Genomic DNA, 27651 nt, shown 5'->3' with positions numbered 1-27651 from the left:
GTTGGAATCTTAATCTTGGGCTTTTCAAGAGTTTAAAAGCAGTTTCTGCTAAGGATAGTTTTGCTATTCATAGAAAGTTTGAATTATTTGAAAACAGATAGAGGAGTTTAAATTCATGGATTTGTACCTTTTCCAGATCCTTTAATCGATCCTAGGGAACTAATAAAGAAATATATGAGAGAAGTTTTATGTACATTTGAAGATTCATTACCCCATCTAAACAAGATATTCCATTTGCCATTTAGGGAAAAAGAAAAATGTTCTGGCTACCGCTTCAATTTCCCCTGAAATGAAGGTGTGAAAGATTGAGCTACTTTGTTGATTTTATGTGCTTCTGAAGCAAATAAAAATCTTTATTATGAGATCGTTCTTTTGTAATAGATAAGTTTCCTTTATAGGTCAGAAGATTTGGGTATTTCCAGATGTCTGCAAATGAATGCAAAGCAGAAGAAAATCTTTCCATCAGTTGCATGAAAAATGTTAGCTTTGGGGATAGGGAGCAGGGATTTTATCTTAGATAGCCTGCTAAATGTATGATTAAAATGTCTGTCAGCAGATGTGTCATTTATGAACTTAGTAAGATGAAATCCTTTTTAGATGGTAGGATTGCTGTGATTCTTGCCTCTATCCTAGAACAGGTTTAATATGGGCTGAATTAGCAGCTATATTTAGTTTTGATTTTTGCTTTCAGTCAACACATTTTTTTATGTACTATTTCCTATGTACTATTACTTGTTTTACAATATATGTTTGCCTCTTTTGTTTTACTGATGTGATCCTCTCACATTTGTGAGCTTACAAGAAGATATATACATTCAGGCTAATTTTAAATGAGCACACATGTGCCCATACACACACATGAAAGGCAGTGGCACACTGATTATTTATCGTGTAACTCTCGGATAGATGAAGCGCCAAATGCCTACTGTAGGAATTTGTCAATTTTCTACCCTGGCTGCATGAGATTGAGATTTATTGATTTGCTATCATCCTCCTGGCTATTTTAATTCTAATTTGTCACCTATTATTGAATTTCTGGTTGACACTAAAAATTTTATCCAGTAAATTTTTAGTGTTAGGTGATTTTAAATTTCTCTCTAGACATTATTGATTCTCCTAGAGTTGTGTAGTTTGTGGTGGCCATGACAGTGCTTGGCTTCAAGCAAACTATCCATTTTCCTACATATAAAGTTGGAAATATCTTAAATTTAGTTTTTGTTGATAAAACTGCACTTGAGCACAAGAATATTCCATGTATATTTATTATTTACTGCTACTTCTGATGGGGAGCAAGTCTACAGAAATCACGTTATAGAGCTTACACAAGTTAAGAGGTCTGGGTCAACTGGGAGATATGCAGGATGAAGAAACAGAGAGGTCTCGATGACCTCGAGATTGACTGTGCAAACTGGTGGAGTAATTAGAAAAACTGGGTATGTCCCTTGCGTGAGCATTTTTTAAAATTTGCTTACATACACGCATTAAAGCCAGCAAAGTCCTAAGGAAGATACGTGACGTAGTTTTGCTCAAGTAATGGCTTAAAATTAGCAGCATAGTTACGTGCGGTAGGCATAATTTAAATCATACACAAGCAAGTGCGCATATGATTTAAAATTCCAGCGTATCCCCACTTATGCGCTTATAAGCATGTGTATGAGCACTTGCATGCTAATTTTAAAATTAGCCTGCAACATTCTTATGTTTCTGTTGAAGAATTATTTGATTGCTAAATACATCTATTGTTAAGATTTTAGATGTTATTGCTTTTTTTTTTTTAGTCTACATAAAAGGGCGGATTTTAAATGCCCTGCGTGTGTAAATCCGGCCGGATTGTCGCGCGCAGGGCCCTCGCGCGCCTATTTTGCATAGGCTGCCGGCGCGCGCAGAGCCCCGGGACGCGCGTAAGTCCCGGGGCTTTGTAAAAGGGGCATGTTGGGGGCGTGTCCCAAATGACGCGGCGTTTCGGGGGCGTGGCCGAGGCCTACAGACCAGCCCCGGGTCAGGTGATGGCGCACCAGCAGCCCGCTGGCGCACGCAGATTTACGTCTCCTTTTAGCAGGCGTAAATCATGCAACAAAGGTAAGGGGGGTTTAGATAGGGCCGGGGGGGTGGGTTATGTAGGAGAAGGGAGGGGAAGGTGGGGGGAGGGCGAAGGAACTTTCCCTCCGAGGCCGCTCCGATTTAGGGAACAGGCAGCGCGCGCTGGGCTCGGCGCGCGCAGGTTGCACAAATGTGCACCACCTTCCACGCGCCAACCCTGGATTTTATAAGATACGCGCGACTACGCGCGTATCTTATAAAATCCAGCATACTTTTGTTCGCGCCTGGTGCGCGAACAAAAGTACACGATCGTGCAAATTTTTAAAATCTACCCCAAAGCTTATAGGTGTATCAACAATCGGTTTCTGCTGATACTGTTTGTTTTAAAATCAAGCTGGGACAAGAGGCATTGCAGAAGTTTTAACAAGCTTGCTGAAAAGGAGGAATATCTATGATTGATACGACAATATAAGATATAGATTGATGCAGCAAAAAAGCTTCTATTCACAGCATTTGCAATCTGTTGGTAATAATCCTCATGTTCATGGTTCATCGTATAAATTTTATTTCTTTAATATTTATTGAATTTTAATGTGAATTTACAAGCAAATTGCTCGACAGAAAATAAGATATTAACACAATAATTCAAGAACAAAATTAAGAAATGCTATAACCTTAGAGGTCAATTTTAAAAGTGTTGCTCGTGCAAAAATGCTCATATATGTTATTATGTGGGCTGTGCATGAACAACGCGGATTTTAAAAGCTGCAATTTACATGCATATATGCATATGCGTGAGCAAAAATTAAGGGTCCGAAAAGGCGCGAGGCATGGGTGTTCTGGGTTGGGGCCAACAGCGCAGAACTCTGTATTTTAAAACCGGAGGCTACAAATGTGTTAAATGTAAGCTATTACCGGCAACTATGGGGCATCATTTTGGGGATGTCCTCTTATCAATAAATTTTGGAAGACAATTAGCAATTATATTTACCGGGTTACAAATATAATGTTACCTTTCCAAACGAAAGTACTCCTTTTTGATAATATGGGAGGAATTGCCATTGGACAAACATTTTTGAGACTCTGGATACTTAAAGCTCTTTTTTGCAAAAAGGGTTATATTGCAATGCTGGCTAAGGGAAAACTTGTTGACATTAACCCAATGGAGGAACTAGCTCCCCTAAATGTGCATCTGTGAGAAATATATGGAAGAAACTGATCTACATAAGAAGAAAGAAGTCTTTTTAAAGATCTGGGACTCTCCTTGTCTTATAGAGTTAGAAGTTCTTAATGATTACGGAAGATCATAGATACTTTGTCAGTAAAAGCTTAGGGATGGAGGATGGGAATATGAAGGGTAGGAGTTCCTTGTAATGTGTTGCTGTTGCTTGGGGAGGGATGAGTGATGGGGGTGGGGGGTAGGTTATAGTTATGGGGAAATACGATTTTGTCATGGTAACGGGACACTAGGAAGTGCCAACCAGTGCACCTGATCATGTTTTTGAGTCAATGTTTATATATCAAAGTTTTGGTTTACCATGTTTGATGTTGAAATTCATTAAAGAAATTTAAACATAAAACCGGAGACTTGGCACACAGCGGCTTGTTAGCCACATAACATTACTGGAATAGTGTTTGAAACAAAAGCCTAATGGACATAATTCATTCAACAGGATTAAGTCAGTCTCTAATAGCCAAGACTCAGTACAATAAGCAATGTCCAAAGCGAAATCACTAAACAAGTCAAAGATCATAGGTAATTTACCCTTGATATATCCTGCATTTATATAGGAAAATTTACATTTCAGAGCAAGAGCTTGAAGTGAGGTTTGACAATGTTTTGGTCTCTTGACTAGAAAGATGAGGGGCACTGATAAGGTGGTAGGATGAGATATATCATGGAACATTGAACACCATATAATGGAATCTTAAAATCCTTCACAGACATACCTACAATTGAACACATATCAAACTGTAAAAAAAATAGATACAGATCAAATTAAAAACAATAAAACAAAACTAACAAATTGCTTAAAAACATAGAAGGTGCCAAACAAGGCACTTCAACCACTGCAGCAAGAAATGTGCTTAACAAAACATAGGCAGGTAGCAGAGATCAACAGGTGGAATTCACAAATAGCAAAGTAGTCAAAAATAAATCATATGCGGCAGTTCACAGTCACCAAAACTGCAGCATAAAAAAAAAAAAAAACCAGTTATGTCACAGAATTAGACAGCAAAGCTGGAATGTAAAGGAACACGCCTTTGCTGTACACCTTCAGAGCATGCCGCTGGCATCGGGCTGCTTCTTAAATGCTTAGCACTGGTCAGAGTGCCCAGTCTCTGCTGCTGATGCCAACACAATCACACCATTTTTTTTTAAACAAAAGGTCTTTAGTTGCAGATTAGTTGGTGGTTTTTAAATCATATAAGAAGGTGTGTTTTCCCACTTTTTGACTTGATAGATTATCTTGTCATGTACTAGCCCAGCAAAATATACAAAACACCCTTCTTCACCCCATTTCTTCGGTCATACATTGAAGATCCTGGTGCAACATAGCCTGTCCTCCTCCTTTTTCATACACAGGAGATACCTCCGTGTCAAGGCATGCCACCAACTGAAGCTTGAACGGAGGCCAGTTAGGGAGGCAAGACAAGTTTGCCATTGGACTAATTACCGACATGGAGCATTTCAACGTAAAAGAATAGACTACATTGAATAGCCCTTATGGCCACGCCCCTCGGATTGGCTGGAACTCAGTTAAATGGGGTGGCTAGGAACCAGGAAGGAGTTCCCAGCAACCGAAAAGTTACCAAACCTACTCACTACTGAATCTCCTGCTGCCAAGACCCTATGGCCAAGATTCCCTGGTTTCAGACTTCTTGTCAGTTTTCGCTGCTAGCTCCTGCTCCAGCCTTCCTGTTACCAGTTTCTCTTTTAAGATACAGTTCCAGGCCCCATCTGCTAGTAAACTGCAAGCTCTTGTTATCCACTCATCCTTACTAGTAATCCACAGGTCCATGCAGATGTCACCCGGTGCCTGAACTGGTCTGAGCATGCCCGCTCCGGACTTGTGCCCCTGTGCATGGGACATGCCTGGCCCCTTAAATACTCGGAGGGTAGTGACATGACACTCAGAAAATTGTCTCTATCCACTGCCTAGAACCCTCCCCTAATTTCCTGAGCCTCTCCTTCACTACACTAACTTCTCCTAGCCATGTCATTTGTCCCCACATTAAGTATGACATCAACCTCCCATTTCTGAAAAAAGCGAGAGGAAGGTTAAATCTCCTGATTATATCTTTTGAGTTTCTCATTCTGCTGTTGCCTAGATCTATCTGAATTTTTCATTTGTTTAAAATGTGCTGGTGTGTGTTACCTTGCTAGTTTAAACTATATATTTGTTTTCAGTTATCTGTTGGGGCTGGATTGAATGTGCAACCTGGAATTTGAGCCAGTCTTTTGTCCTCTCCCTCCCTCCCACCCATGACACTGTTTCTGTTTGTAATCGGCGGGCTTTCCCTTTCTGTAAGGATCTTCACTGGCTGTAACTTCTCCTCAAGCAGCCTGTGTAAGTCTAAAGTCAGTGTGTTTTTTGTACCTGCAGACTTTAGTCTGAATTTTCAAAGCGAACTTGTGCACATAAGTCCGCTTTGAAAATCTGTTGGCTGTCTCAGTATAGGTGGAAATGAAACCGAAGGGTAAATAGTCGAACAAAAGTGGAATTCAGGTCTATGAAGCAAACATATATGGCCATCATATAAAAGACGGCGGCTCTCCTTTTAGAACAAGAGGAGTTTGAAGTTAAGTTCTCATACTTTCTATTCTTCTTAAAAATTGCATACAGAAAAATTCTTAAAAAAAACAAAAAAAGCACCTTCATATGACCAATGATTATAACTTAAGACCACTTTTTCTACTAATAAGTAGACAATAATGTCTTTTATATGATGGTCACATATGTTTGTTTCACAATGATGGGTCTATGAAGTACTGGTGAATTTTGAATTCCACTATTGTCAATACAGGTGCAGACAACAACTTGTAGCTGGCTGTAACTTTCTGTATGTCCCTTTATCTGCAGACTTTTAAAAATCAAAAGTATACCTTTCCCTGCCCAGACTGCTCATACAAGTGAGAATAAAAGTATACGTGAAATCAGCATTCGGGCATACATTTACCCACAAAGCCGCAACTTTCTTCTTTTTTTTTAATTCTCTTTATTGAGTCAATACACATAATAGCTCTAAGCCATCAAATCAACAGTATTAATCAAAAGTTCTCCCAAACCGCAAGTATCAACCTAGCAATTTTTCTTTAACATCAACAAATATGAACCTCCCTTTCACACACACAGTGTTACAATTCCTCCCGTAGCTGGAGCCACGGGAGGCCTCTCACCTTTCTCTGGAGGCCGCTCCAAAGCTGGGACCTCACCTGAACTGGCTTTCCAGATTTTGCTCCACGGCCTGGGAGGCCTTCGATGTCATCGGGGCCTCCTGAAGCCTGCTCCAGTCTCAGCTTGGACTTTGTTTGGGCCCCGCCCTTCTCTCTAAGGGGTCGGCCCGCAGTCTCTCTCTATACTTATAGGGCCAGCCAGGTGTGGCCCATCAGAACTCCTCCCAGGGAGTTGCCTGCTTTCTAGCTTATAAAAGGGCTTCACTTTCAGTTCTGCCTTGCTTGCATCAGAGTTTCCTGCTCCTGGAAGTCTTGCCTTCCAGCGCTCCATCAGGTCCATGTTCTTCATTGGAGCTTCATGTCCTGTGTTACCTGTTCCCGATGTTCATGTTCCAGTTCTGTTCCTGATGTCCGTGATCCTGTCCTGATGCCTCCTACCCTTGGTTCCTCCTTCGCCATCCTTCTTCTTGTCCGCAGCTCAAGCCTCTGGAAGGACCCTCCTGTCTGAAGCCAAGTCCCGTCTTGGTCCTGTATCCTTGCCTGAAGCCAAGTTCCGTCTTGGTCCTGTGTTTTGAACTCTGTCTCGCCCTCGGATACTTGAGCTTGCTCCGTCCATGCCTAAGACTCTGACTGAACCTGTGCCATTCCCACGTAGTCTGCGACCAGCCTAGGATGGGCTGTGTAGGGCGCGCCTTGGTACAGGCTTCTACAGTATCTTCGCCATGTTCCAGCTTCAGCTATTCCACACCTCGTCTAGAGCCTGCTTCTCATTCAAGCATGGTCTGTGACCAGCCCATTGGGTCTGCCCGTTTATGGTGGGCTGTGTAGGGCGCGCTGCGTGGCAGCCTCAACCCAGTACTTCGCTTGCTTCTGAATCCTTGCCTGAATTTCTTGAATACCTTGAACCTTGCCTCGTTTGAGTCCTTGTCTTCAGTGCCTTGTTCCTGTGTCTTCGTTTCCAGTGCTTTGTCCTGAGCCTTCGTCTGCCCTCGTCCGGAGTCCGGCCTGCTGCTTCTTGCCATTCCAGCGGCAGGTCTGAAAGGGCCGGGAACAGTCGGCGTTCATTACCAGCATCATGATTGTTGGTTCCAGAAGCATGCAGGTCCGGCAGAGGGTTGGACTGTCAGCTTCCACCCATGCTGGGACGTGCTTCGCCTACCCTCGGTGCTTCTTGGATTCATCTGGGACTGTGCAGAGGCTCAAGGGCACACAATCCCCTCGAGTGGGACCGCTCCCTCAGCGCTCCCATAACACACAGCCATACTCAGTCACACCCACTTGCATTCCACTCATTGGTCATATTAGAGCTCTGCCTAGATCCTAGTCTAATACAGCCATAGAATTTTAAAAGAGAAATAAAACCTTATTTCGACCACAATTCACAGTATCCCCTCGTATAGAGGAATGACCTCCTGGTAGCGGCTTCCATTTTCTTTACCATTTCCAACTGTGCATTCTATTGAATCAGAGTTTTCCATTGACCAAAGGTTGGGACTTCTTCCAGTCGCCAGCACAGATTTTTTAACCAAGGGGAGAACCCCAGTAAGAAATTTCCTCCCTCCCTGAGGTAAAACAAATCTGCCTGCCTAAATACCCAGATAAACAACTGCTCCAGACCAAGGAACTTCATAGCCTAGGATCCAAAAGGGTTGAAGCTTTTGACACTCTATAAACATGTGACAGAAACTAGCAAGGAGTACTTTGCATTTCAAACAAAGATCTGTGTCCCACTTTTTCACCTCCAGAACCAGAGATATATGTGAAGAATTTTAAATTGAATCTCCCTCATATTAGCCAATACATAATGGCGATATAGCTTTGGAAAAGCCTGAAGCAGTAGCTCATCCTGAATTGCGGCTCCCAGATCCTCAATCCACAGCACCGCCAAGCGCGAAATGTGTGGCACAGGCAAGTTACTTACCAATTATCTTGATCATATAGCAATTTTATTAAATTTAGCAGGTGTTTCCAAAAAGCTTTCCTCTCCATCAGCCGGTATAATCTGGGAAATGTCACCTGCATGTACATTTGAACAGTAATGACGAGCTTGCAGTATGTCCCAATCCTCCCGCATTTGTACAAACACATACAAACAAGAAGCTTCTGAATCGACCACATAAGCCAAATTATGGATCCCTTTTTTAGACCACCCCTGAGAATCTGAGTTACCCAAGCCAGGCAAAAAAATCCAAATTCCCGATCCAAGTCTGAAAGGGTGACACCGCAGAACTACTATTTATGGACCTCTTCCACCAAGACCACACCTTTCTTCCAACTGATTTTCTAAACAGGATTTACACCCATAAAATAGGGCTTTATGTGCATAAAATGCTTTGAAAATCAAACCCTTATTTATTAATTTTAAATGTTACTATACCACTTCATTGAACATGCCACTCGAAGTGGTGTACAGCAACAGCGAACAGTATAAAATTACAAAACAGAATAAAAAATACACAAATATAAAAATCAAAGTGATGCCAGAACTCTTGTATTTGCTGAGTTTACCTAGAACTCCAATTTGAGGGGAAAAAAAAGAAATATGCAGTTCATTAGCAAGATGGGGGCTATCCATTCTTTTGAACAGAGTGCTACATGTACAATTATCTTCCTGTTGGAGAGATTATATACAGAGCCCCCATTTCCTGCTGCAGATTGTTCAAGATTCTGTGGCAACTATGTGTCAAATCTTCATAATTTGCATGACTTTAGAAAAAAAAATCAACTTTTAATGAAAACCATTCATGTTGTTTTTGAACAATATTCAAACTATATACAAATACAGAATTTACCAAGTACAAAAATGTACAATTTACCAAGAAATGTTTACCAACTTTTAACTGTAAAATGTCACTTTTGTTCTGAAATGAAATAGTGCAACCATCCATTTCTTGAAAAAGACCTTGTCTTTCAGAGTATCTAAAAATGCCGACATAATCAACAGTTTGTCACGCTGTTAGTTACACAGATAATGTGAGCATATATTTGACATACGGTAACAGACACAAAAAGGGATTGAAATAACCCAAGTTTAAAACTTGTCAGCAGTAATTCCAAACATCAAGGCTTCTATGAATTGAAATTAATGCCCTCTTTACCAGTTGTGAGACACTATCATTTGCAGACTTCCAAAAACACATGCAAGTCTTTGTAGCTGGTGTATTCTTGGCCATATATGGAGTTGTAAGAACCTTTGTATAAAGATGACATTCTTCTAAATGGATATTACTCTATCAAAATCATCAGGTATGATATAAGATCTTTGAGAACACAAACTTCCTCTGTTCACTCCAACTTCACCCTTCCCCTCCTGTTTCCTTCAGGACAAGAGAAGGGAAGAGGGGAACAGCAGGAGGAGAGGGGATGGATTAGAGAATTTCTTCTTTCATCTGCTCTGTTTGCTCCAGCCTCATCCTCATCTCCCCCTCCTGTTCCCTGCAGGTTGTTTGCAAGGGTAAAGAGAAGTAGAGAGAGAACTGAGACTGAAAGTATGCACCTTGTAGCTTTCTTAAAATGAATGAATTAAGAAATGGAGAAGTTTCAGGAATGCTGATTATGAGGCAGAGTGTAAATTGTGCGGCAACTGGCTAATTGTGTGGATTCTCCCAGTCGCACAATCGCAGATGTGTGTACATGGTCCAAAGAGCTCCTAACACTTAGAGAACAAATACAGTCTCTGGAAGATAGAGTTGTTGTCCTGCAGGAGCTGAGGCAGACAGAGGGGTATACAGAAGAGACCTTCAGGGACATAGTAGAGCAAATTTATCTCCACTCCGGTTGCCCCTGTGCAGCTTTGTAGGAGCAAGGTGGCCAGGAAAGGGAGCATCACCTGTCAGTACCAGGAAGAGATCATGTAGCTAGGATTGCTCTTCAGAAGGTCTTAACCTCTTGCATTGAGGATGCATCTTCAAATTTATATGACCAGGAGGATAGGGATAGGACTGCCATTGTTATTAGCAATTCAATTAATAGGAATATAGATAGCTGGGTGGTTGGCAGCAGTCAGGATTACTTGGTAACTTGCCTGCCTGGGGCAAAGTTAGTAGACCTCACACATCACCTAGATAGGATTTTAGACAGTGCTAGGTAGGAGCCATCTATAGTAGTCCATTTGTATATCAATCACAGAGGTACAGGAGGGAGATGCTACATAGTAAACTACAATCTAGAACTTCCAGAGTAGTATTCTCATAATTTATTTATTTTAAAACTTTTCTATACTGTCATTCAGTTGGGTACCATCATAACAGTTTACAATAAGGCACAAATATTACTATTAGGAATAGATCAAAAATTCTATCATTAAACATGTGCCAAGACTTTACGGTAACAAAGATCTTTATATATACTTAGAAGAGCGTGTTGTATCTTGTCCGTATTTATAGAACCGGATTTAGAATAGAGATAATAATAAAAAATAAAAAATGGAGCAAAATACCTGGGTATAATTGGCTATTGAGTTTGGGTGTAAAATGCCAGTCGCCATTTTATCCCTGTGTTCTACTCACCTTTCCCTTTGTTGTACGCTTGTTTGAATAATCATGTTTTTAAATGTTTTCTGAAGGCTTTGATGTCTCTTTGCAAGCGGATCTTGACAGGCATGGAGTTCCATAGCATAGGACCTGCTAAGGAACGTGCTCTCTCTCTTACCTGGGTTAGTTTGGCTGTTTTGATTGAGGGGATGGTCAGTAAAGCTTTATTAGCTGATCTTAGGTTTCTGTTAGGTTCGTGCACGTGTAGTGCTGTGTTTAGCCAATCGGCTTTATCATTATGTATTAATTTATGTATGGTACATAGTGTTTTATAATGTATTCTTTGCTCAATTGGTAACCAATATAATTCCATTAGGCTTTCAGTGATGTGTTCTCTTTTATTTTTACCAGTCAGAATTCTTGCAGCTGTTTCACGCGCAGGATCCCAGAAGCAAGCTGAGCTCTGGAGTCTCAATGTATGATAATACAATGTTGCTTGGAGTGGGGCTTCAGATTTGTTATTAAATGGGGAATTTTTCGGGAAGGGGGGGGAAGCCTAATCTTGAGGCTAGATTCCACCTTAGCAAATGGAACCCTGCTGCTAATGCTAGCAATTAAAAAGAGAGATAAAAAGTAGCTTTTAAATTAGATCGGGGAAAAGCTGACAGTCACTCAAGAGCACACAAGTTCAGAAGAGAGTATCTACAAAGGATACCATTAGAAAGGAAAATCAGCATGTCCTAACAGGATGTGGGAAAAGTTGATTCCAAATTATCTTAATCAACTAATAAGTGAGTGATGAAAAAGAATGCATTTAGGTGTCTCTATGCAAATGCAAGATGTATACAAAAAAGATGGGAGAGTTAGAATGCATGCCAATAGATGAAGATATTGACATAACAACAAATCAGGAAATGCAGTAGGGTTTAATGAGTCCCAAACAACATAAGAATAGTTGTAAAATTAACTTTTTATTGGCGGCAACTCCATTGCTTTGAAAAGGCACAGTTTTAGACAGAGTCCCCCTTCGCCAAACGCGGCTGCATCGGGAGGGACGTATTTAAAGCAGAGTTCATAAGCTTGACAGCACTGCGCTTGTAAATATTATGATTTGCAAATCATTAAATCCTACTGCATTTCCTGATTTGTTGTTGCTGAATGCTTGAAGTGCAGTTCCTCGCTCCTGCATTTGTTTTGTGGATATTGACATAACAGCCATCTCAGAGACCTTGTGTGAAAAGGACAACCAATGGGACACAGTGAAACAAGGGCATAAAATATACTGAAATGACACAGCAGAGAAAAGTGGTGGTGGCATGGCATCATATGTTAAGGATTCCATAGAGTCAAGCAGGATACAAATTCTGCAGAAAACAAACTGTTCCTGGAAACTCTATGGACAGAAATTCCATGAGAGACAAGGAGTTTAGTAGTGGGGGTTTACTGTTATCCACCCAACAAGGATGGTCGAACAGATTGTGAAATGCTAATGGAGATAAGATGAGCTACCAAACATGCAAACACAATAATAATGGAAGATTTCAATTACCTTGATATCGATTGGGTAAATGTCTCACCAGGCCATATCAAGGAAGTCCAAGTCACCATAAATGATTGATTCATGGAGCAACTAGCTCTATAAACAATATAGCTTTCGGTGGAATACAGGGTCTGGTACAAAGGGTAATGGTGTTAAAGTTGCTTGGTAATACTGACCATAATGCAATACAATTTGAGATAATCACCGGAGAAAAAATAATAAAACTATTGCAGTAATATAGGACTTTAAAAAGGGAGACAGGGATAAAATTAGGTAACTAGTTAGAAACAAAATAAAAGAATCAGTTACAAGGGTTAAAAGTCTGCTTGAAGCATGGGAATTGTTTAAAAATACTACCTTGGAAGCCCAGATAAAATGTATTCCACAAATTTAAAAAGGGTGAAAGAAGAGCAAGCATCTGCCAGGATGGTTAAATGCTGCTATAAAAGAAACCATTAAAGTCAAAATGGAAAGCAGAATCTAATGAGGAAAATAAGGCAGCACATAAGCATTGGCAAGTTAGAGGTAAAACACTAATAAAGCAGGCTAAGAGAAAATTTGAGAAGAGGCTTGAAAGGAGGCAAAACTAATTTAAAATAATGTTTTTCAAGTAAACTGAAAACAGAAAATCAGTGAGGAAATTAGTTGGATCATTAGCTCAGTGCTTCTCACATCTCTCTTCAAGGTATACCTATCCAGTCAAATTCTCAAGATTTCACAATGAATATGCATCAGATAGATATGAATACAATGAATATGCATCAGATAGATATGCATACAATGTCTCCAATGTTTGCAAATCTATCTCATGAATATTATAAGAACATAAGACTTGCATTCTGAGTCAAACCAAGGGTCCATAAAGCTCACTATCCTGTTTCCAACAGTAGCCAATCCAAGTCACAAATACTTGGCAGAATCTCAAGTGGTAGATAGATTCCAAGCTCCTTATCCCAAGAATAAGCAGTGGATATCTGCAACTCCACCCTAGTCATGGTTTATGGATGTTTCCTCCAGGAACTTGTCCAAACCATGTTTAAACGCAACTACACTAATAGCTTTCACCACATCATCTGGCAACGAATGCGTTGAATAAAAAAATATTTTCTCTTATTAGTTTTAAATGTATTACCTAGTAACTTCAATGGAATTTCAATGAAAGTATTTGTACTTTTTGAAGGAGTTAACAACTGATTGTTTACTCGCTCCATTCCACTCATTTTATAAACCTCTATCATATCTCCCCTCAGCCATCTCTTCTCCAAGCTGAAGAGTCCTAACCTCTTTAGTCTTTCCTCATAGAGAAATCGTTCCTTTATCATTTTCATCGCCCTTCTCTGTACCTTTTCTCTGTCGATCAGGAAGGAAAATGGTTAATGAATGCATTGAGTCCTAACCAAACATTAAGGATATCCTGAAAATCTCGACTGGCTTGCAAAACAGTACATTAGATGGCCCATGGTAAAAGGGGTACTGAAGGAGAATAAGGCAAAACAGTACATTAGATGGCCCATGGTAAAAGGGGTACTGAAGGAGAATAAGGCCACTGAAACCATTCTTTATAGGTGATAATCAGGGGGGAACTAAAACAAATAAATGTGAATCTTGAAGAGGGGCTAAAGGAAATTTCCAAACTAAATAGTAGCAAACCACTAGGACCTGACAGTATTCACCCCAAAGTTCTAAAGGAACTAAAAAATAAAACTGCAGACCTTTTACCGGTAGTCTGTAATTTATCATTCTAATATGCTTGTGTACCTGAGAACTGGAGGATAGCCAATGTAATGCTAAATTTCAAAAGGAGCTCCGGGGTGACCTAAGTAACTGCAGACTAATATATCTGACATCTGTGCCAGGTAACATAGTGAAAAGTATTGTTAAAACAAAATTACTAAAATATGGCTGATGTGTCTGAAACTGTGGAACCAACACTGTTTGACTCAACACATCTACTGAGTCTCATGTACTTGACGCCAGCCAAATGCATCACAAGACAGCAGTGTTCTTCAGTTTCAGAATCAAACAACTAATGTATTAAGCTTTTTCCCCAAGACACAGAATAGAACATGAGAATATGACAGCAGATAAGGACTATGATGCCCATCCAGTCTGCTTATAAATGGGAATGGGAAAAGAGCTTTAGTAAATTGGCCCTTACTGGGGAGGGTTGTTTAGGTATTCAGCCAGAATGTAGGTTTGTGTTCTGGTAGCTAGATGCCCAAAAGTATAAAGACTATTTTCAAAAGGGATTTGCCCAGGGAACTAAGCATTAGTCAGGCAGATTCCATGGGCTGATAATTGCCTTTCTCCAGCTACTAAGGCTTTTTCACAGTACATCTACTTCCAGCTATGGTGAAAAAAGGCCAGGACCCCGAGCAGGCTCATGTGGCAATTTCATTTTGAAATCCTTGCCCCTGCCTCATCACACATACTTTACACCTGCTAAAAAGCAGCTGCAAAATTCAGGGGTACTTTTGAATGCGCAGTCCCCACTCCTGAATTTTGACAGAATATATGTACAGGAAGTTTCACTTTGAAAATTAGTTTGCACTATCCAGGGACCTGCAAGCTATCTATGGAGGTTTCAAAATTGCTCCCATAACGCCTTTAATTTGCGATGCTACCCCATTATTTTGGATCTGCCCTCCACAGGCCGAGAGCATAAATACATAACCCCCGTGTACGGGCTACCACCAATTCTTCTGCCGGGTCTCGCACACGCTTGGCGAGGACTCGACGTGTTCATTAACCAACTTCCTTCCTGATCGACGGAGAGCGCCGGGTTACCCAGTCGGAAGCTCAGCAGAAAGAGGGAATTTCACGTGCAAGCAACCGAGGCGCTCCAAAGGGGAGAAAGCCCATAGGGCAGGCTAAGCTTCCTTCCAGAGCACGGGGGAGGGGACTGAACGCAGCCCCACGGACACCGAGCAGCCGGGGAGGGCAGGAGAAGGGCTCAGAGCGGAAAGGAAAGATCCTCACCAGGCCAGTCAGGAGGAGGAGGAGCAGGTGCCGGAGCCGGCGGCCCAGATCGCACCGGGGCGGCGGGGACATCCTCCTCCAGTCCAGTGCCGCTGTGCCCGGGGCTCGGATCCGCTTCCTCCTCCAGGGGCCGCCGCCGACCGGGAAGGTGTTACCTGCGCGGCGTAGGCAGCCTGCGGCCCGAGCAGGGTGTGGGTGTGGGCGTTTGCTTTCTTACGTGGATTGACCTTGGCTCCAGTTTTTTGCTTTTAAATCGCGGAAAAGAATACCGCAACTGGCCTTCCTGCGCTTTGTAATTTTAACTTTAGGAGGCCCGCCTCTCGAGGCATGGGCCGTATAACTGGGCAGACGTGCGGCAGGCAAGAGGGAGGGGGGCACAGCCTAGGTGCGGAGAGGGGCGGACAATGGGATTAGGGGCCAGTTCAAACCTGGGCATGAGCTCGGGTACTTAGAGGTAGGGCGGGGTGGGGGGAGCACATTTGCAGCCTGGAAGCGAGAGCAACAGGCTGACCTCAGCAGGGCTGTGCTACAACAGTTTTGCTTTTACTTTCACTTTGCCTCCAGCACGGCTGTGCTGTAAGAGGAGCAGATCAGCTAAAGGAGCAGGAACGATTTCTTTGATTACATCATTGGGTAAAGTACATAGATTTTGTGGCTTATAGGCAAAATGTTGAGAATATTAATGGTAATTTTGTGTTGCTAAGGTCTGGAAGGTATGCTCACCCCCTCCCCCCTTTTGCATTGAACTGGCTCTGCATTTCCAGTACTTTATTTAATGAAAAGGCTTTGAATGCAGGGCTGCTTCTGCCTGGAATGTTATTTTATTTAAGGAAATGCCTTAGCACATGGCTGGTTATATATATTTTAACTAATATATATTTAGTGAAACGCCATGGGCACATGGCCACACTTTACCTGTTATTATATATATATTTTATGAACTCATGGCTGGCTTTCAGCACAATGCTTGCTCTGCATGTTGCTGTATTTATTGAAAGGGCAGCGAGTGCAGGGCTGGTTATCTTTCACTTGTAGCCTCTTAAGAAACGCCATTGAAGGGGTCTACACATGGTGAATGCATAGGTGGTTAGAGCACATGGCTGGCAGTAGCAGGCTTGGTAGCTCAGTGGTTAGAGCACTGATCTTGTAGGCTTGCTTTACTTTAAAATCGACGTTTTCTATGTATTGCTTTACCCCTCGCTCTCTAAATTGCTAGGAAGTGGGCAGGCTTCATGTCTACCATGCTACCTCAACAACCTGTGGATGTGCTTTGTTATACCTAAGTAATCTGACAATTAAAAAGTAGCCAGCATCCCGTAGTTGGGAATTCTGATGATATGTCTATGGGACAGCGGTATGGCATTTGAGTGCTCAGCCAGGTTAACAGGATGTTTTTTATATTAATCCTAAAGGTGATATTTAGTATTCGGTTACCATTTAAAGGGACAGCTGTCCCATGTGCACGTTTATACTGAATTATAAGGGGTACAGGACCCTCAGCTTGATAGATATGATTTAGGCTGCGCTATGCAGCTCTATACAAAGTAAATTAAAATATTAATGAAAGGTCGGCTTACATCTTAGCATGGTATTGTGGTTCTCATGGGAAGGGCTTGCCAGCAGAGGTCAGCACATGGCAGCGGCCATTTTGGGAGGTCAGCACATGGCTGCGGCCATTTTGGGAGGTCAGCACATGGCAGCGGCCATTTTGGAGGTCAGCACATGGACTTTCAGGATTTTCTTTTACTATTACTTTTCTTTTACTCCCCAGGCCCCCCCCCCATGCGCCGGCACTCCCGCCTCCCCACAGAGTCCGGCCGCCCCTCCCCCCCCCCACCTTCCTCAGCTGCCCCCACCCCCATCCTATTCCCGTCCAGCCCCCCCAAACTTGCCGGGCCCAAACGTGCGCCCCCCCGTACCCCGGCTGCCCCCTCCCCCACCCACCCCCTTAGCAGGTGTGCGCACACCCACGTTTGGCTACCTATTCATATGCCCCCCCCCCAAAACTGTGCGGGATCTAACCATTTAATATGTCTACACAGCATGGCTACCACTCAGTTTGCTATGGCTTCTGCCCCGTCCGCACTTATGCCGGACCAGGCTCAGGCTCCAGCCAAGCGAGCACGTCGGAAGCCAAGCAAATTGCAGGAAAACTTCGCGGCAACGCCAGAAGTCGAAAAACGTAAGACCAAGACACAGAGGAATAAGAAGAGGAAATCCGCAAGCACACGACAACCGCGTAGCATCAGCCATTTGGGCTGCTATGTACCGGAGCAGCCCCCTCCACGGGGCATGACCCCTGCAGCACCGACCCCTGCAGCACCGCCACGAGAGAACTTCGGCAATGTTACCGAACGACAGCTGCGTCAGCTCATGGACCAAACCTTGTCAGCGGCTGCTATCCATGGCACGGACAGGGTGAAGGCAATGCTGGATGCCTTAACGCATACCACTAGCCCATCCCCTGGCTCAGTGCCCATCGGTCCACAGCACGGTGCAGCGGGCAGCTCCAACAGTTCAGCTGGCAACACCCAGACACCAGCACGTCAACAGACAGCTCATGGACAACACGGGCAACCGCAAGAAGGACAGAACTGTGAGTACCCTGATTTAAACCGGGGCCAGGGTAATGCAATGCTAAATTTCAAAAGGAGCTCCGGGGTGACCTAAGTAACTGCAGACTAATATATCTGACATCTGTGCCAGGTAACATAGTGAAAAGTATTGTTAAAACAAAATTACTAAAATATGGCTGATGTGTCTGAAACTGTGGAACCAACACTGTTTGACTCAACACATCTACTGAGTCTCATGTACTTGACGCCAGCCAAATGCATCACAAGACAGCAGTGTTCTTCAGTTTCAGAATCAAACAACTAATGTATTAAGCTTTTTCCCCAAGACACAGAATAGAACATGAGAATATGACAGCAGATAAGGACTATGATGCCCATCTAGTCTGCTTATAAATGGGAATGGGAAAAGAGCTTTAGTAAATTGGCCCTTAGTGGGGAGGGTTGTTTAGGTATTCAGCCAGAATGTAGGTTTGTGTTCTGGTAGCTAGATGCCCAAAAGTATAAAGACTATTTTCAAAAGGGATTTGCCCAGGGAACTAAGCATTAGTCAGGCAGATTCCATGGGCTGATAATTGCCTTTCTCCAGCTACTAAGGCTTTTTCACAGTACATCTACTTCCAGCTATGGTGAAAAAAGGCCAGGACCCCGAGCAGGCTCATGTGGCAATTTCATTTTGAAATCCTTGCCCCTGCCTCATCACACATACTTTACACCTGCTAAAAAGCAGCTGCAAAATTCAGGGGTACTTTTGAATGCGCAGTCCCCACTCCTGAATTTTGACAGAATATATGTACAGGAAGTTTCACTTTGAAAATTAGTTTGCACTATCCAGGGACCTGCAAGCTGTCTATGGAGGTTTCAAAATTGCTCCCATAACGCCTTTAATTTGCGATGCTACCCCATTATTTTGGATCTGCCCTCCACAGGCCGAGAGCATAAATACATAACCCCCGTGTACGGGCTACCACCAATTCTTCTGCCGGGTCTCGCACACGCTTGGCGAGGACTCGACGCGTTCATTAACCAACTTCCTTCCTGATCGACGGAGAGCGCCGGGTTACCCAGTCGGAAGCTCAGCAGAAAGAGGGAATTTCACGTGCAAGCAACCGAGGCGCTCCAAAGGGGAGAAAGCCCATAGGGCAGGCTAAGCTTCCTTCCAGAGCACGGGGGAGGGGACTGAACGCAGCCCCACGGCCACCGAGCAGCCGGGGAGGGCAGGAGAAGGGCTCAGAGCGGAAAGGAAAGATCCTCACCAGGCCGGTCAGGAGGAGGAGGAGCAGGTGCCGGAGCCGGCGGCCCAGATCGCACCGGGGCGGCGGGGACATCCTCCTCTAATCCAGTGCCGCTGTGCCCGGGGCTCGGATCCGCTTCCTCCTCCAGGGGCCGCCGCCGACCGGGAAGGTGTTACCTGCGCGGCGTAGGCAGCCTGCGGCCCGAGCAGGGTGTGGGTGTGGGCGTTTGCTTTCTTACGTGGATTGACCTTGGCTCCAGTTTTTTGCTTTTAAATCGCGGAAAAGAATACCGCATCTGGCCTTCCTGTGCTTTGTAATTTTAACTTTAGGTATAGCTAAACATAAGCCACTTCAAATTGATCATTTTGGCAGCACATGTATAAAGAGTCAAGGTCTTAAGGAACTTTCTTGAATTCGCACGCCCTGCTAGGTGCAGGGAAAGAGGGAGGGGGCTGTCAATTTTATAGTTTGTAATGTGGACACATTTCCTGTTCTGCTTCGGGGCTTTATCCATATTGGTATGTCCTGCAAAAAAAAAAAAAATGGGTACAAGGCAGAGCCAAATCTCGTCAGCCCTGCCCGAATATCGCTTAAGCTGCTTGAGGAAGATATGGCCATGTTTGCAGCTAAAAGCTTTTCCAAGATTGAGGTGATTCTGCCCGCGGTATCTTGAATGTTTTTGAAGGGAATTGGGAGGCTTTTTAAAACGCTGTATCAATACGTAGTGTTTGATGTTAGAATTAAAATAATAAACATTTTAGTAACCAAGCTATTTCTTTTTCTGGGCTGTAGCATTTTGCCATTTACTTTTTAGGTCGTTGTTAAAATAAAGTTCACTTTGAATGTGTTTTACTTTCTGCCTAGCCTTTTTCATGTGGAATGTGAAACATTTTCAAAACGAACTTTATTCTAATATTCTAAAAAATAAATGGCAGAATACTACATACAGACCTGAAAACATTATGAAAAGCAAACATTTTAATAACCACAAATTAATTTTCTCTGGTGTCTTTTTTTTTTTTTTTTATGTGCTGAATTTGAGTACTAGGGATTCTTGTGCATTAGTGAGGAAAGCTGTTTTAAGATAGATGTTATGTAATTTGAATGTTTTTTGTTACAAGCAATAAAACCAAATACAGTATTTTAAATTATATACACTGCTTCGGCAGACTTGTATGATTTAGCAGGTTTAAAGAACTAATAAATAAACTTGTTGACGGGACTTCGGGTTTGTACACTAGGAGAATGGATAGAGAGACTTAAAATATGTTTTCATTTTTGTATTGATTATCTGAATTGTAAGAGATGGTCCTCTGGAGATAAGTGTCTGTTAGATTATTATAATAACTTTGTATATGACCTTTCAAATATGCTTTCTAATCCTGCTTTTTCAGAAACATGCACACAGCCACAGTAACATATGGCTACTAAGTTTTGTGCCTCATTTGTATCTATAAACATCCAAAAATAGAAGATGATGTCCATTTAACTTGTAATAAAACATTTAATCAGCCTTGGCCCTAATTCACTAAGGAGGTAGTTTTTAAAAGGATTTACAAGCATACATGTAACATACTATTTTAGCAATTTAAAAAAATTTACATATGTAAAACTATACACGTGCCTATCCTATTGACAGTTCAATAGCATATATTGTAGCAGTTTTAAAAGCTTTCTTTCATAGATAAACTGCATTTATATATAAAACCGAATTTTAAGCCATTAAATGCTTTTTAAAACCAGGCCCTAGCATTTTACCCATAGACCCAGAACTGAAGAAAAACTTTAGTGTAGAGGGCCCATTTTATTTGCAGCAGATAGAGGGCCGGTGCTAAGTTTTTTGCTGCCCTATTTGAACAATTACTGTGCTTTCCCCCCCCCCCCCCCCCCCAAGTTATTCAGGCTCTGTCCCCGCTCATCAAATAAAGCCCAGTTCCCTCCTGCGATCTATATTTTTAAAAACTTATATGTCCCCATCCACTCACCTCAGTCACATATACAGAACACAAACAGAACCTCACCAAATTCAGAATGAAGAGATCAGAAACTATAAACAAATGTGCTGAGAAGAACTGAACTGGAACCCACAAAACGCCAGGCTCTACAGGCAGAGCAACAATGGAAAAACAGAAACATTACCATTCTTCATAAAACATTAAATAATAAAATCAAGAAATATAAAACAATCATAATAGCAAAATCATATCTGTAAAAAGAATAAATATTTCAAACCAGTTAGGTGTCCATTTTAAGACCCGCGCGGTTCCCAGTGCACACACATGGATGCACCGATTTTATAACGTGCGCGCATCAACACGCATATGTTATAAAATACGTTTCCTGCACATACATGAGCACCAGATTTTAATGTCTGCACATGCATATATGGGTGGGTGGCCTCCGTGCGTAGGGGGGGTGGATTTTTTCAGTTACGCACAGGGATGCATTAGTGCTTCTTCCCAGTTCCCTCCCAGTCTGCTCCAATTAAGGAGCGGACTGGGAGGAAACTTTCCTATCCCTCACCCTACCCTTCCTACCTCTTCCCCTCTCTATCCCGACTCCTAAATCTATCCTAGCTATCCCTTTTTTTTTTTTTTTTACTTACTTCGTGCACCAAGTTGAAGTAAATTGCGGCACATGAGTCATAGGGACAGCGCAAAAAATAAAAGAAAAATCACTAACCCTTCTCTCTTTCTCAGTTCAGTTAACATACAAAATACTTCAAACTCCCACCTCCATTCTGGCCAGAATAATAACATAAGTTCTCAGTTAAATCTCACATGAGTTCTGTTTTCCTATTTTTTAGACATGCTGCTCCACTGTGTGCTTGATGAAACCGATGCAGAAGCTTGAGTTCCTGTGGATGCATGATCCACTTGCTGCAGGAGATTGGAAGTCCAGGTCCTCACAAAAAAAAAAAAAATTCCCTCTCTATTCTATATAAAATCGTGATAAATCTTTCAAATTTTCCTGCAACTAAGTCAGCCTGATACTGAATTCTAAATACTATCGTTCTAGCTATAAATGAAACAAAATGTCAGAAAATACCCTTTTCCACATTGGAAAATAACAAACCCCTGCTTTCTCAAACCTGCTATATAATTACTATTCTACAGACTATGGCCATGAGGAACGTTCCCATATATCTGCAACTGTTCTTTCCTTTGTAGTAGCTTGGGGTAGGAACCTCACCTCATTACTATGTCCTTCTGTCTTTTCCTTGCTCTGCCTGTCTGTACACATAAGACAACCTTTCTTTTATACCTATTTTTAAAAAAAAGTTCAGTAGCAATAGATCCCCTGCTTCTCATTGGCTCTGGTCTGGGATTACACCCCAAGTTCTGATTCCAAGAAATGCCATAGGTCCATTCAACTCAAAACTTTCCCTCTGCGGAAATATCTATTTAATCCTAAAAATTGTAATCAGGTCCACTTGGTGTCAGGGGATACTATCACTGGCTTCCAGCCATGGCACCCCTACCCCCCCCCCCCTGTAGTGGAGCCAGAGGGAAATTTAACATTTTCATAAGTGAGAAGGACTTCTATAGACTTCAAAGGAAAGAATTTGCATTGGTCCCTCTCTGTCTCAATCAACAGAGGTCCTGCCAAGTAATTCACATGTCATCATTTGCCTTTACTGTTCTTCTCTTTGCAATTTAATTCACCTTTGCTAGTCAGAGCAAGAGCAGCATCTTATGCTTCTGGCTTACATTAACTTTACAAGCTACTCTGGTTCACTTTCTTCTGCTACTATCACTTTGAGAAAACCAGCAGAAAATGTTGAGGACTCCAGAAAATCAAAATATGTGCATCGTGTGAATTTTCCGAAATTGCCCAGTTGCTCTGTTTAAAAGTTATGCAGAAGAAATACATCAGGCTCTTGAAGCTTCTGTTCTTCCGTTTTAGTAGAAGGGCATTTTCTGCCTGGAAAACCTCATGTTTACCAGGAGACTGTGCCAAACGCATTGAATACCTGCTGAAGAGAGCAGACTTGAGCCACCACAGTATTTCGTGCCTACCTCAGTAGAAAAGGCTGCATTACTAGTGCCCTTCGTTTTAGAATCTTGAGATTTATTTCAGAATCAATCATCAACATTTTCTTGGTTTAAATATTACAATTTACCCAGATGTGACTCAAACTGCCCAGTCCCATAGCAAAAGACTTTCTAATTATCATAATGATATAGGGGTGAATTTTAAAAGAAGCGCGCGCGGGGTACATTTGTGCGCGCTACCGGGGGCGCACAAATGTACACCCAATTTTACAACATGCGCACGCTGCCGTGCGCATGTTGTAAAATCCGGGATCGGCGCGCTCAAGGGGGTGCACACTTGTGCACCTTGCGCACACCGAGCCCTAGGGGAGCCCAGATGGCTTTCCTCGTTCCCTCCGAGGCCGCTCCGAAATCGGAGCGGCCTCAGAGGGAACTTTTCTTCCACTCCTCCCACCCCCAAGCCCTACCTAAATCCCCCCCCCACCTTGTTTCAAGTATTTACGCCTGCCATCTTGCGCGCTGGCCGGCTGCCCGGCGCACCATCCCCTGGCACAGCTGCTGTGCCGGAGGCCTCGGTCCCGCCCCCGGACCGCTGCCAAGCACCATGCCCACGCCCCCTTCCCGCCCCTTTTTCAAAGCCCTGGGACATACACACATCCCAGGACTTGCGCGCGCCTCAAAATAGGCTTGGCACGCACAGGAGCAGGTTTTCGGGGTTACACGCGTAACCCTTTGAAAATCTACACCATATTGTGACTGTTTTTTCCTTTTCACTTTCACTGTAAATATAGAATTGTATGTGGACAAAAAGGTCTACAGGCTGACCTGGTTTCTGGGTTCTCACAGCCTGTGCCAGGATTCCAATATTCAGCTTCTCTTCCTTCAAATCTTCTACTTCTGATCCATGGGGTTTATTGGTGATAAGATAGTTATGAACGCTAGGAGTTATAATGATTCTTTAATGCTATCAACCCTCTTTCTTTATAATGATTTTGTTTGGAAATTTACAGATAATTATTTACATCCTGAAGTCCTACTGTTTTGGGAACTTATTTTATAAGGATTTCTTTTTATTTCCTTTGGGGTAGATTTTCAAAGGGTTACTCGCGTAACCCCCGAAAACCTACCCGTGCGCGCGCCGAGCCTATTTTGCATAGGCTCGGTGGTGCAAGCCCCAGGACGCGCATATGTCCCGGGGCTTTCAAAAATGGGCGGTCCGGGGCGGGGCCTGTACTGGGGATGGCACGCTGGCAACCGGCCAGCGCGTGCAGGTTAAGCCTGCCTCGGGCAGATGTAACTTCTGCAACAAAGGTGGGGGGGGGGCGGGAAGCAGTAGAAAAGTTCCCTCCGAGGCCGCACCGATTTCGGAGCGGCCTTGGAGGGAACGGGGAAAGCCATTGGGACTCCCCTTGGGCTTGGCGCGCGCAAGGTGCACAAGTGTGCACCCCCTTGTGTGCGCTGACCCCAAATTTTATAACTTACGCGGCAGCGCGCGCATGTTATAAAATCAGGTGTACATTTGTGCGTGCTGGGTAGCTCGCACAAATGTACCCCGCACGCGTAAAATTTAAAATCGGCCCTTGTGTTTTAAATTTCAAAAATTTCGAAGAAGGGGGGTGTTGTACATTCTAAGACCATCCCTAACATTTTTCCCTGCCCAGGAAAAATGGAAAGGAGGCTCTAATATGCAGGGTCCTGAGATGAGCTTGAAAGTGGCTAGACTCAGGAGTAATCTTAGGAAATATTTCTTTATAGAGAGGGTGGTGGATATGTGGAACAGCCTCCCAGTGGAAGCAGTGGGGACAAAAACAGTATCTGAATTCAAGAAAGCATGGGATAAATACAAGGGATCTCTAAGGAAGTGATGAGAATTATAATGCTAAATTAATTGGACAGAGCAGCAGACTGGAAGCACCATACAGTCTTTTTCTGCCATCATGTTTCTCTGTTTCTTAGAATACTGGGATTGCTCAAACTCCTCTTTATAAACTGATTGGGAGCACGTGTGTGCTGGAATTTGTCTGTGCCATGCCAATAGAAATAGAGGCAGAGCAGCTGATCTCACTCTCTCCTTCCTCCCCCTTGGGGTAGTCGCCCATAAGCAATTATCTACTTTGACTATTAGGATATCTGCCCCGATTATCTAGTATGCCCTAACAGCAAGTACCCTCACCTTCAGTTCAATGTGGGACATCAGAATATTAGTATGGAAAATTGTCTTGATAATGCCCACTTTTGCGGGACATCCTTGCATAATTACAGATCAGAGCTTATATATTTTATGTCTGAACAATAGAACTTTAATGGAAAGGGTATCTTTCTTTCATATTGCTCTCTGTTCTCTCTTATTCTGTCTTGAAAATATTTTGTGTTTGGTCTGATATCAAGCTGTTTTACAAACAGAATGCCAACCTTCGCTTGATGTCTTGTTATTATACAAAACACATCTGGACTACTTCAAGCTGAATGTTCTAGGAACTACGTATATCACCTAAATGGACATGCTGTTTGATGTTATTGTTTAGCAAATGTGCCTAGATAATCCCCCTCATCAACTAATCAAAATATTATGTTAGACCATCATAATAGGCATCATCAGAAATATGTAATCAAACATTTTGACTATCTTCTGCCTTATATATAATCATTGGTCTACCATAATGTCCCACTTATTTTTTTTTTTGTTATGCACTTTTAAAATGTATATCAAATAAATGCTGATTTTTCAAAACAAATGATAATAGTCCAATGGCTTATCATATATGGATAAATATCAAATAGCCACCACAGAATGATTCTTTTGCAGGCTGATTCATTTGCATAAAACACCAAACTGTTCTCAATTCAAATCGCCCATCTCTTCTCAGTGCAATACAGGACCGTGTTTTGAACAATAGTTCTTCATCAGATACCGGTGTAAAAACAAAATTGTAATCAATCTCTTACTTATTATTAAAGAATGCCATTAAAAATTATTTTAGTGCCATTCAGGAAACTCGTTCGCATAGTGGTTTTAAATCGGAAATGACATCAAACTTTATCGTCAGAGTGACCAGTTATTTTGAAGGCCCCAACCTGTCAATCAAGCACCGTTACAGGCTATCAAACGAGGCTCTCTGTCACGTCACAATAACGAGTACCAGTCTATCTCATTATTGAGGCCATCAGGTTTTACAGTATTGAGGTGAAAGATCCAAAACTGTTTCCTGTAATTTAACTGGTATATTGAATCCCTACCTCGTGGATTCCTCAGCAGTGAGATGTTCTGGTTCAAATGGAATGGTGATACTATTTTTGGTAAGAACTTTGAGTGGAGATGGAGGGGAAACCTTGTGGTGAAAGAAATGGAGATAAGGTGGAAAATTTACTAGAGCCTTTATCTCACTTATTCTTCGAGCCAAGGTCACTGCTACTCAGAAAAGGATTTTCCAGGTGAGGAATTTTAAAGATGCTGATTCAAAGGGTTCAAAAGTAGTTTTCATTACAGATGCCAGGACAATGTTTATGGCCCATGGAACAGGGGGTTGCTTCAACTGAGGCTGTAGGTGAAGACGACCCCACATGAATCGGGAGATTAGTGGGTGTGTGGTGAATGATGCTTCATCTTCTCAATGATGATTTGCTGCTATTGCACTTAGATGTACTCTTACCAACGTGGCTGTGAGTCCCATATTAGGTAGGGTAGATACAAAAGTAAGCGTAGGAGCTCACACGTAAAGGGGCCTAGAACATTCTGTGTGTACCAATTGGAGTAGCAGCACCATTTGAAACTGTAATTCAGTCTGGTGGGTGGTTTCCTTGCTGCGAGAAGGATGTTTTGAACTGGCTCAAGAATAGTGGTGTGCTTGGCGATGGCAGAAACTGCAGAATCCACTTGAGGGACCTTCAGCAAGTCCAGAGATTCCTGTGGGAGTGGGTAGAACTTGTCCATTGCCCTAGTAACTCTAAGGCTGACCTCCAGAACATCCCATTCCCGAGTAAGCAACTGACGAAGTTTAGGATGAAAGGGGAAAGCCCTAGGTGGGGCTCTAAGCCCTGCAAGAACAGGGTCCCCGGGAGTAGAGTCCGCCACTGGCTGTGACACTGGAATTGCAAGCTCTTCGAGAACAAAAGGAATAAGAGGATCTAACTCCTCTTTGCAGAACAAGCGCAGCACTTGGGGATCATCCCCTTCCACCAGAGCCGATTCCGTAACCTCCTCATCCGCCGCATCCCCCGAGGTTCCCAGGAGAGGGTCTTGTAAGCCAGTGTCCTGAGACATAGGCTGAAGATGTGGAATAGGCCCCTCGGTAGGTCTGGGTACCTTAGCTGGCAGTGGCTGCTGACCCCCAGCATCTGCTTCAGCCTCCAAATATGGCTTGTGCATTAACAAAATAAATTGAGAGGAAAATGGATATCTTAAACCCCCCCCCCCCGGG

The 27651-nt window shown here is 42.8% G+C and overlaps 1 protein-coding gene across 1 annotated transcript in view; it reads right to left on the bottom strand.

The window, feature by feature from the left end:
• SEL1L3 (SEL1L family member 3) overlaps window positions 1-19533 on the bottom strand; it is a 185227-nt gene extending 165694 nt beyond the window's left edge. Inside the window, 1 exon segment of the mRNA XM_029589818.1 lies at window positions 19260-19533. Within this exon segment, the coding sequence (XP_029445678.1) occupies window positions 19260-19331 (72 nt within the window). The 5' untranslated portion in view covers window positions 19332-19533.
• Window positions 19534-27651: the final 8118 nt, after the last annotated feature.

This window comes from Rhinatrema bivittatum, chromosome 1 (genome assembly GCF_901001135.1).
Source record: "Rhinatrema bivittatum chromosome 1, aRhiBiv1.1, whole genome shotgun sequence".
Classification (NCBI taxonomy): domain Eukaryota; kingdom Metazoa; phylum Chordata; class Amphibia; order Gymnophiona; family Rhinatrematidae; genus Rhinatrema; species Rhinatrema bivittatum.
The sequence above is the reverse complement of the archived record's forward strand: the minus strand, read 5'-3'. Positions and strand labels throughout refer to the sequence as shown.